Source organism: Halichoerus grypus, chromosome 2 (genome assembly GCF_964656455.1).
Source record: "Halichoerus grypus chromosome 2, mHalGry1.hap1.1, whole genome shotgun sequence".
NCBI classification, from domain to species: domain Eukaryota; kingdom Metazoa; phylum Chordata; class Mammalia; order Carnivora; family Phocidae; genus Halichoerus; species Halichoerus grypus.
Window position 1 is genome coordinate 42,138,140 of NC_135713.1, and position 11,623 is coordinate 42,149,762.

At 41.4% G+C, this 11,623-nt stretch overlaps 1 protein-coding gene across 1 annotated transcript; it reads left to right on the forward strand.

Moving 5' to 3' along the window:
- Positions 1 to 3,934: 3,934 nt before the first annotated feature.
- On the forward strand, positions 3,935 to 11,338 carry LOC118534657 (uncharacterized). The gene is made up of 5 exons (XM_078066752.1): positions 3,935 to 4,073; positions 6,328 to 6,372; positions 7,114 to 7,240; positions 7,529 to 7,624; positions 10,377 to 11,338. Exons 2-5 carry the CDS (start codon positions 6,358 to 6,360, stop codon positions 11,294 to 11,296), a joined length of 1,158 nt encoding a protein of 385 aa, XP_077922878.1. The 5' UTR covers positions 3,935 to 4,073; positions 6,328 to 6,357; the 3' UTR covers positions 11,297 to 11,338.
- The last annotated feature ends 285 nt before the right edge of the window (positions 11,339 to 11,623 follow it).

An 11,623-nucleotide genomic window follows, 5' to 3' on the forward strand; every position in this document is an offset into this window, starting at 1 on the left:
AAGAATTTAGGTTTTGCAGGCCACATGGTTTCTCTCATAAGTCAACTCTACTGTCGTAGAATAAAAGCAGGCACAGACAGTAATAAATAAATGTTGCTGTGTTCCAATAATATAAAGTTTATATACACTAAAATTAGAATTTCACCTAATGTTCATGTATCTTGAGATACTATTGTATATTGACCATATTTTTAATTTTCTCTATGTTATGATGTTTTGATCTCCTGGGGTGGGGGTCTTTGCTGGCTGGGGAAACTCCCAGAACTAGTTAATTCCTATTGTGAGGGCGCCTGGGTGGCTCAGTCGTTAAGTGTCTGCCTTCAGTTCAGGTCATGATCCCAGGGTCCTGGGATCGAGTCCCACATAGGGCTCCCTGCTCTGCAGGAAGCCTGCTTCTCCCTCTCCCACTCCCCCTGCTTGTGTTCCTGCTCTCGCTCTCTCTGTCAAATAAATAAATAAAATCTTTAAAAAAATAATAATAATTCCTATTGTGATAACTTGCCTGACAGCACTCCTCTCATAGGTAAACCAGCCAATCCCAAGTCCATACTCCTAACACCTCCTTTATCTAACAGTCACACACCAAGCTAATATTCCCCTGCCCTAAATCAATCCAGGGCCAGGTAATAGAAAATTAAGGACAATCCCAATGTCCCAAAGCCCAGCAGAATTATTCAAACCAGCCAATCCTAAACTGTTTACCCTGCTCTGCCTATCCTTTCCCATGAAAATGCCAGTAAAAGCTATGGTCTGTAGTGCATTTGTAGTGATGAGCACTCGGTGATGTATGAAGTGTTGAATCACCACACTGTACACCTGAAACTAATATAACACTGTATGCTAACTATACTAGAATTTTTAAAAAAAGCACTCATATCTTAAAAAAAAAAAAAAAAAAAAAAAAAAGGCCTCCTAACACTGGTGCTTCTCTCTGTGGCCCTGTGTGATACTATATAAGAAAAACATATTTGGTCACTCAGATGACCAAAATATATTTCTCATATATATATGGTATTGTCAATGGTTCCTGGCTCACAGCTTCCAAAAGCCTTGGAATTTCCAGAGTGATAAGGAGCATCTTTTGCCATCCTATTGGTCTCCTGCCCTCAGTTTCTGAAATTGCTTTAGAGCCATAAAGGTGAAATGGGTGTCGTCTTATTCGTAATAGCCCTTTTCCACCACAACTGGGTTTACATTACTGATGTGACTTGTGGAAAGCACCTAAAGATGGTGGCTGGTTGCCAGGGCAACCAACCAAGAATACAGGGGTGAAATTTTCAGTCCCACCCCCTGATCTTTAGGGATGGGATAGGGGCTGGAAGTTGAATCAATAACCAATGGCCAGGGACTTAATCAATCACACCTATGTAATGAAGCTTCCATAAAACCCCAAAAGGACAGGGTTTGAAGAGCTTCCAGGTTGGTGAACATGTGGGGATGTGGAGAGAGTGACTTGTTCAGAGAGCATGGAAGCTCCACACCCCTTCCCCATACCTGCCTTCCATATGTCTTCCATTTAGCTGTTCCTGAGTCATATATTTTTATAATAAATCAGTAATCTAGTAAGTAAAATGTTTAAGTTCTATGAGTGGTTCTATCAAATTAATTGAACCCAAGGAAAGGGTGGTGGGAATCTCTGATTTATAGCCAGTCAGAACTACAAGTAACAACTAGACTTGTGACTGGCATCTGTAGTTTAAGGAGGCGGCCTGGGGAACCTCCATTCTGCAGCTGGTGGGTCAGAAGCATATAATAACCTGGGCTTGTGGCTAGGCGAGGGGTGTGAAGTGAAGAGGGGTGTCAGTCTTGTAGGACTGAACCCTTAATCTGTGGGATCAGATGCTATCTCCCAGGAGATGTGGCAGAATTGAGTTAAACTGTAGGACTCCTGGCTGATGTCACAGAATTGCTTATTGTTGGTGTGGGGAACCCTCTCAGTGGAATTGGGACCCAGAAACTTTGACCCTGCCTCCCATTTCTAGGGCAACTTTGAGTAATATTAAACTTTTCTTTCAATGACACTGACCTCTCTGTGTCATCATGCAGTCACTTTTTATAAACTAAGACCCAAACACAACTCTATTCTTTCAATTTTTTTCCAGTCATTTACAAATGTAAAGAAACATTCTATGGTCACAGAGTGCAAAAACAGGCAGCTGCCCCATGTGGCCTGAGAGTGGCAATTTACAACCCATGGTCTACAGCCATTCTGCCTTGCTCTCCCACTAACTAGCTGTGCATCCCCCAATAAGTGGATTAATCTGTAGGTCTCAATTCCTTCATGCCTAAAATGAGGTTAATAGAATCTGCTTCATAGAGTTGTTAGGAAGTATTAAATCAGTTAATACATTTAAAGTACCTAGAATCATGCAAAATACATAGTCTCAGTGATTTCTGACACCAACCAGCTGGAATTGGGCCAAACTTCACAGGTCTTCATAAGACTGCCCTCACTTTGGTCACCAGCCAGAAGCCCAGTTCTCAGGCCCCACTCTGGGCTACTCTGGCTAGTGGGCTAAAAATCCAGGAGTTTCCAGTACCCCCTCTGATACTTTGATAATTCACTTCAGTGACTCACAGAACTCAGGAAAGCACTATACTTATGATTACAGATTTATTATAGCATTAGGATATGAATGAGAACTAGCCAAAGGGAGAGACTCATAGTGTAAGATCTGAAAGGGTTACAAAAGTGAAACTTCTGCTGTTCTCGCTGTGTTGTCAGGATGTCATGCCCTCCGAGCACATCAATGTGTGACAATACATATAATATTGCCAACCAGGAAAGTTCACTTGAGCTCGATGTCCAGAGTTTTTATTGAGGTCTCATTATCTAGGCACGAATGACTGAATCACAGGCCTTCAAGCTGAACTCAATCTCCAACCCTGCTTCACTCCCCAGAGGTCAGGAAGTCCTCCAAATGTATCTTGTGGTGATCGCTTAGGCAGCACGTATACAAATGTATCTTGTGATTCAAAACCCCAACTCTCTAGTCACATGGTCTTTGTGGAGTGGCCAGCCCCTACCCTGAGTCATCTTCTTGGTGTCAACTATCCAGGGACCCACCATGAATCATCTAGGTAGGATGAATTATCAGGGCCCACCAGGGATATTACTGGGGAAATTCCAAGAATCTAGAGGCTACCTTTCGGTAACCAAGGACAAAATCTTTATTTTGCCAGCCATATTCTTTACTCCAAGTAAATGCTTTATAGGTATTTCTTTTTGTTATAACTTTTAAGCCATATGGAAACTGGCACAACATGGAAGGTGATCATCCAAAAAAATATCTATGGACACCTACCAGGACACTGATTAATGCTGCACTAGATCAATCTGGAGCAACAGTGTCTTCATAACATCGAACTGCCCTGTGGAGGAAAACTGTCCCTAGGTTTTTTTCCAAGTTTTTTTTTTTTTCTTACTATTACACAGACGAGTTAGCTACTGGTCTTCATATTTGTGTAATCGAAATTAATTTGTGTGTTCTTAGAAAATATGCCATTGTTAGGCATTCTAGTGAAATCTCTGAGACGTATTTCCCCTTTGCTCAAAACGTTATACTCACAGGTCCATTCAGAGAAGCAGAAAGGCTGAACACAAAAATCCGAAAGGCTTTGGGCTCAAACTGAAATTCCACAGTTAAGTCCTCAAACCTTTAGTGAAACGTGCTCGGCCTGGTAGAATTCTCGAAACATTGTAGGTCTTGCCTCTATCGCTAGGCTCGTGGCTCCGTGCGCGCGCGTTAGACCTTCCATGTGGGTCTTTTTGGAGGAAGGGCTTGGAGACCCGGGGGTGGGGGGGCCAGGGGCGCAGTGCTGGGATCAGGTGCAAGGCGCCCGGACGCCCTACGCGCTCCCGGCCTCTCGCTGCGCATGTGCAGCGTCGCAGCGCAGGCATTCTGGGAGATGTATTTTGCAGGCGAAGGCAACGGGCTCCTGCGAGCCCCGCGCGCGCGGCGCCCTCCTCCGCGCATGTGTGCCCTTCCCGTCCTCACCGCAGTGCCCCGGGGGCGGGGGCGAGTCCGGAGGCTCTAAGCATCGCACTTGGTGGGTCTTCGTCTGGGCTGGAGGTGCGCCGAGGAAGTGGGCGCGGGCTCGGGGAGGTGGGGGAAGAACAATAGGATTCAGCAGGACTTTGGAGTAGGCGTGGATCGGGATGTGTCAAAAGCTACAGTGACCCTCCTCAACCTGGGTCCGTGAGCCCGGACTGGGCGGGGTCCCGGGACTGCGTTCTTGCTGGTGTCGCGCTTCAGGTGTCGTGCCCGGAGCGCATCCAGCGCATCCAGGGGTGCCAGTGCGCGCCAAGTGGTGGACACCAAGGTGAGGAGCGCCCTCCGGGGTGTGGAAAGAGAACCAAGCTTTACTGAAGGTCTGAAATGTTCCAGGTGGAGTGCTACCTGCTTTTCCAAAGGCATCTAACCTTTAACCCTTACAGCAACCCTCTAAGTCAGCTTTTCAAACCATCGGCTGCAACCCAGTAGTGAGTATGGGTGGTGAAACCTGTTTAATGAGCCAAGACTAGTATTGTTATTTGCCAGTACTTTTAGGTCAGATATAATTTACACAGAATGATTTGCATATAATTTACAGAGAACAAAAGTGTAAAATTTGTTGATGCACACATGTAACTACCACCCCCATCAAACATTTTAATCCCCCAGAAAGTTCTGCTCCTTTTTAGTCAACTCCTCCCCCCACCTGCTTAAGAACCAACCAGTTTCCAATTTCTATCTCTATAGGTTAGTTTTGCCTTTGTAGAACATCATATGAATGGAATCCTACAGTAAGCAGGGACTTAAAAAAAATAGATAAAATACTGTAAAATAGCACATGTGTATTCCCTTGTGATAAGGATTGTTTTATGAAATTTACTACATATAACTATTTTTTTAAATGACTATTTATTGGGCATCCATGAACCGGACATTGTTTCTAGTGCTGGGGATACAGTACTGAATATACAGTACTGAATCAAGCTCCCTGCCTTTATGAAATCTTAGTTTTAGTAAGTAGAGACAGTCCATTAACAATAAGCATAATCATATAGTATATTAGATAGTAAATTATATATTAGAATTTATACACAAAGAAAAAGTAGATCAGGGTAAGGGAAATGGGGGGGGATTAAATTTAACTTAGGTAGACAGCGGAGGCCTCCTTGGTGATTTTTGAGTAAAGACTTGAAGAAGTAGAAGGGTGGGGGTGCCTGGGTAACTCAATCTGGTTAAGCATCTGACTCTTGGTTTCTGCTCAGGTCATGATCTCAGGGTCATGAGATGGAGCCCTGTGTCTGGCTCCATGCTCAGCTGGGGGTCTGCTCGAGATTCTCTTCATCTTCCTCTGCCCCTTCCTCCCCCCCCCACCCCGTCTATCTCTCTAATAAATAAATCTTAAAAAAAAAAAAAAGAAAGAAATAGAAGAGTGTGCTGGGTAGAGGGAACAGCCAGCATGGACACACACACACACACACACATTAACATATTAACATTAGGTTGTTCTGTAAAATATGTTTGTTACCTTAATCAAAATATGCTTCTTACCTTAATCTCTGATATAACACAGATATGATTTCTAATTTTACTGAGGCTGGAGAGGTGAGGTTGACTGACTTGCCCAAAGTCAAACAGCCAGAGGTAAATTCAAGCCCAAATACTGTCCTCCAAATCTCCCACTCTTTATATGTCTCCCAACCTAAAACATAGCATTTAACTGACCTCTCCTCCCCCTTAGCTTAAAACACAGGGATTGGCAACTCAGCTCCCCGGGAAAGATTCCAGAAAGACTGTGGCACGAATCTCACCATGTGGACATTATATGTCCAGGGTCTGTTGGTGTCTCTTCCGCAGTTCCTGGGTCCCACTGAGAACCTGTTGCTGGTACATTCTACCTTCAGACTCCAACCTGTCTGTTCCTACAGCCCTGGTTAGAATCCACAGAAGGCATGACTAAATGGTCAGAGAAGGATGTGCACCAACTGCCATTACATATTGATAAATATTTGGCAACATCATTTTAGATGACTGTAAATTACTTTATCTTTGGAGTATATATCTGTTTGTTTTACCAGTTCCTTAATTTGTTCCAATTTTTCAGTATGTTAAGAAGTGCTGCAACAGATAGTCTTGCAGCTAAATCTTAGTGCAAGTCTGGTTTTTCTCACAATGAGTTCTGGAGGGCCCAGGAGACATTCTCCCACAGAGTGGCTTCCCCTCCTGAACTGTTGAGGCAGCCGTGGATGGCTTTGTTACACCAGGGATTCTGGGATCTTCAAGTCATACCTGGTCTCTCATGGCTCCATCTCTCCCCCTACCTCTGTGTTCATAGATCTCTGTCTTCACCCAAAGGCTGCAGAAAATGACCAAGTCCCAGGTGAGTTAGTTTGTTCCATTCATTATATAGGAACAGTAGTGGAGGACTGTAAAAATGACCATGTGAGCTAAAATCATGCAAAGAAATCTTAATAATCAATGGGATTTTTTATATTGGTTATAGTTGTTCTGTGACCTTTAAAAATGTTGGTTAAAACATTAAATCCTCTTACTGTTGGTCATACAAGTATAGGAAAATGAAAAATAGCAAAACAAGTATTTAGTACATTGTTAATTTAAACATTGACAATTAAAATACTTTGTTAAAAAAAACTTATCAAGAGCATTTTGCACAGTGCCGCCTTCTCTTTGTATAACTTGATACCAAGTGAGCATCTTTTCTGTGCCTTGGCACATTGGGTCGGATTCTGATATTTGGTCCTTTGCATCTAGGACAATCAGTTCTGGATGTGTATGGGGTGTTCAGTAAACATTTGCTTAATGACTTAATGAAAGAATGGCCTAATGAATAATGAATATTCAGTGTAAAATGTTTCAAATATGATTTTTGTGTTACCCACAAAATGGAACATAAAACTAGACAAATGGGCATCAAAGCATAGAGCAGGAGAAACAGAATGAGATCAAATTAGTATACTATCACCCAAAATGAAATGGGGCCAAATTTTAGGAAGCATTATCAAATAATGAGCATGCTTTAAACAAGTTGCCATGCTTTTTTTTTTTTTCCATTTTGTGCAGTACTGATGACTTTAGTTGGAATAGGAATGTGTTGTTGCAGGGACCAGTATCATTCAAGGACGTGGCTGTGGATTTCACCCAGGAGGAGTGGCAGTATCTGGACCTTCCCCAGAGGGATCTATACAGGGATGTGATGCTAGAGAACTATATCAACCTCATCTCAGTGGGTGAGGACCGTTTCCCAGTGTTGATTGGCATGTGCTTAGTTAACTACCTTACCTTTCTCAGTTGCTCCAAATAATCAGCCCTTTGAAGTACTTTTACAAGTATGGCTCTGGGTCTTAGATTTAAGATTGACAGTCTTTGGGAGGTCTGGCTTCAAGTTTGTTTAAAGACCTCTCTTTTTCAGGTACAAATGGGCACCTTCATCAGGAAGTCCCTGATGAAGTTCAGAGTTCAAAGGACCTGAAGCCCAGGTAGCTAGGTCCAAATCCTCTATCATTTCCCATTGACAGGATATCAAACCACAAAGCCATCTGTGATCCACAAGTTGGAACAAGGTGAAGAACCATGGATGGTGGAGAGAGAAATCCCAAATTGGAACTATGCAGGTGAGTTAGGTAAAGGACTCTGTGGATGGAAGTGAATGAAATTAAGATCACAGTTGATCTGATGGTTACCAGAGGAGAGATAGTGGGAGGATGGGTGAAATAGGTGAAGGGGATTAAGAGTATACTTGTCATGAGCCCTGAGTAATATACGGAACTGTTGTATCACTATATTGCATACCTGAAACTAATGTAACACTATATGTTTACTGGAATTTAAAAGAAAATTTTTTAAAAGATCACAGTTGATCAGTAAGGGTTGGCATCTTTGAAAAATATGCTTCAGGACTCTCTTCTTAAAGCCTTTGGCCCTTTGAAAACAACTGGGATGGTTGACATAAGTTCCTTATTTACCTGAATGCCATTTCCATATATCACCTTCCCACATTAATGCTCTTCTCTGCATGGCTATTAGAGAGTGACATTTTCCCTTCCAGGTATATTCTGCCTGTGATTCTTAACCAACTTCATTTAAGACTTTGAGAAGTTTTTTTGCCTTTTTTTAATTTTTGCAAAATATACATACCATAGAATTTACTATTTTTAAGTGTATTGTTCAGTGACATTAAGTACATTCACGTTGATGTGCACCATCACCACCATCCATCTGCAGAACTCTTTCATCACCACCAGCCGAGACTCTGTACCCGTTAAACTATACCTCCCCGCCCTACCTCCCCTGCTAGCTACTGCTAACCACTACTTTACTTTCTTTGCTCAGAATCTTACTATTCTGGATACCTCATATAAATGGAATCAAACAGTATTTGTCCTTTTATGTCTGATTTATTTTACTTAGTATATCTTCGAAGTTCATCCACGTTGTGGCATGTGATAGAATTTGATTGATTTTTAGGGCTGAAGAATACTCTGTTGTATGTGTATACCACATTTTGTTTATCCATTTATTTGCAATGAACATTTGAGTTGTTTTTACCTTTGGGCTCCTGTGAATAATGCTTCCAAGAACGTTGGTGTCCAAATTTCTGTTTGAGCCCCTGCTTCCAATTCTTTTAGGTATACACCCAGAAGTGAATTTGCTGGACCATGTGGTAATTCTGTGTTTACATTTTTAAGGAATTGCTCTGATGTTTCCCACAGCTACCACACAATTTTACATTCGCACCAGCAGTGCACAAAAGTTCCAATTTTTCCACATCCTCACTGACGCTTGTTATTTTTTGTTTTGTTTTGTTTTTCTAGTAGCAATCCTAATGGGTATGAAGTGGTATCTTATGGTTTTGATTTGCACTGAATGACTAGTGATGTTGAGCACATTTTCATGTGTGTTTTGGCCATGTGTGTATCTTCCTAGGAGAGGTGTCCAGTCTAGCCTCTGGGGAACCAGTGTTGGATAAAGAATAGAAATCTACTCACTTTCTTTAAAGACTGATGGCTCATATGTCAGGAACTGGGTTAGGAAGTTCAGGAGAATTATTGAATTCTGAGCCAGGGAATGACTTTATTGCTCTGGATGTAGGTAGCATAAGTTTAACAGAGTCAAGTACTGTCAGAGGTTTATAAAATAGATGAAAATGAAGACAGACAGGATTTTAGATCCAGAGTGAGAAATCTGCTGCTTAGCGTCTCCACATTAATAGAATCCAGAAATTTGGAAAACACGATGTAAAGCAAAAGTGGCAAGCACATAGTTGTCAGTAATAATACGTGTAATAATGGTATCTAACTGACAAAACGTATTATGTGTGAGGCAGTATTCTGAGTACTTTACATCTATTGACTCATTTAATTCTCATGACAACACTACAAGGTAGGTGCTATTATTATCCCTTTTTTTATAGAAAGGGAAGTTGAGAACCAAAGAGATCAAGGAACTTGACCTCTGCCACATGTCTAATTAGTGTTGGAGGTAGGATTGAAACCCTGGTAATCTGGACTTAGTACCTGTTTTCTTAACTGTGATTCCTCTTCTATATGTGCTAGGTAGAGAAGAAAGGGGGGAGAGTATTTAAAAGTCAGGATTAATGTAGTATCTGTGAACTATTAATAGACTAAGATGACACACTCAGGAGTGAGAATTCAATAGTTAATCTAACCCTGAGGCATTTGTATTTGGCTTATTCTGTGGCTTATTTCTCTCTTACTGGACACCTGGGTTCCTGGGCCTTCACACCCATATAAGAACGAATTACTGTTACGGCTTTCTGAGGCACTGACTACTGCTTGCAGGTGGGCTCGCTGGCTTTGTCAAGTCCGTTTCATGCTGATGGATGACTAGATGAGCTCAGAGACATTGGAAGCAGAGAGACGAGTGAGGATTAAACTAGAGCAATCCAACGATGAGTCGATGAGACACCAGCTCAGATCTCTCTGTTCCTCATCCAATCTCTCCTTTATTTCCTCTGATCACCATTTCAGCCAGTCATTGTAATTCTCTAGATGGGCTCTTCCTATTGACCCCGTAACAGCTGTCCTCCTTTGTTCCTTTTTATTGCACCTTGTAATTATTTTTGTTTTTCTTCCCAGTTTGCAAAGTCCTATTTGCAGACAGCCAGATATATTTGTGTTCTTTGTCATATTCTCTATTTCTGTTTCTACGAATACGATTTTTTTTTAAGTTGTGGTTTTCTTACAAAGCTCAGGGGTATAGATTCCATGTAGCCTTGGTATTTCTGTTCATTAGGGATACTAGGCCTTAAAGTAAAGATTCAATCTCACAATAGGGTGAAAAGTTATGAGCCATAATACATTAGCAGAAATATTCACAAACAGAGCTAATTATGCTTCCTTAGAGAAGAAGTCTGGCAACTTGATGACCCCTTGGAAAGACACCAAGAGAACCAAGAAACATTTTTGAAACATGTTGCATTCATTGACCAGGAAACTGTGATTGCGGAAAAGGGCAACAAATGTAATGCACTTAGAAATATATTTCCTCTGAGCACAGACTTTGTTTCTTCCAAACAAAGACTCCAAAAATATGCCTCCTATGGTAGGAGTTTGAATTATTTAGGCTCATTTAGTGGTAACAGAAGAAAGAATGAATGTAGCGAATGTGGGAAGGCCTTCTTCCAGAAGTCAGACCTCATTATACATAAGAGAACTCATACAGGAGAAAAGCCCTTTGTGTGTACGGAGTGTGGAAAGGCCTTCAGCAAGAAATCCAATCTTGTTATCCATCTGAGGATCCATACTCAAGAGAAACCGTACGAGTGTACTGAATGTAGAAAATCTTTCGCCCATAAGTCACACCTCATCGAACATCAGAGAATCCACACTGGGCAGAAACCCTATAAATGTGGTGAGTGTGGGAAAGCCTTTTTCCAAAAGTCACACCTCAACATTCATCAGAGAACTCATACTGGAGAGAAACCCTATGGGTGTGATGAATGTGGGAGAGCCTTCAGCATGAAGTCACACCTCTTTGTACATCAGAGAATACACACAGGAGAGAAACCTTATGTGTGTACCAGGTGTGAGAAAGCTTTCAGTGAAGTGTCATGCCTTATGAGACATCAGAAAATCCATACTGGGGAGAAACCTTATGAATGTAATGAGTGTAAAAAAGCCTTTTCTGAGAAGTCTGACCTCATTATACATCACAGAACTCACACAGGAGAAAAGCCCTACAAATGCAATCAATGTGGAAAAGCCTTCAGACATAGCTCAGCCTTCTGTCGACATAAAAGGACTCATCAAGAAAAAATTCCTTAAAAGAAACTAATATGGGAATATCTACAAATAAAAGCCTCAGTAGAAATCAAATCTTAGTATGTATCAAGAAGTCAAGCCTATTCAACATATTTTTAAAGTATGTAGCTATGTTTTTGTAGAAATCATATTCCATATGTGATGCCAAAGCATTTCTCAAAGATATTACAGAAAGTACACCTCGTTGAAGGATAAACGCTCACTATGGCCTACAAAGACCTTTGGAATATTAGTAAGTGGACTAGTCAGAACAAAATTAGAAAAGCATATGTGGACAATTTGCAAAGTATGAAAGCATTATAGTCCTAGTTGTATTATAATATGTTATAT

Excerpts from the sequence above, each read along its gene's own strand:
- LOC118534657 (XM_078066752.1), top strand. Across the intron at positions 7,241-7,528 it reads TATCAACCTCATCTCAGTGG|GATATCAAACCACAAAGCCA; the intron begins GTGAGGACCGTT and ends TCCCATTGACAG. Across the intron at positions 7,625-10,376 it reads CCCAAATTGGAACTATGCAG|AAGAAGTCTGGCAACTTGAT; the intron begins GTGAGTTAGGTA and ends GCTTCCTTAGAG.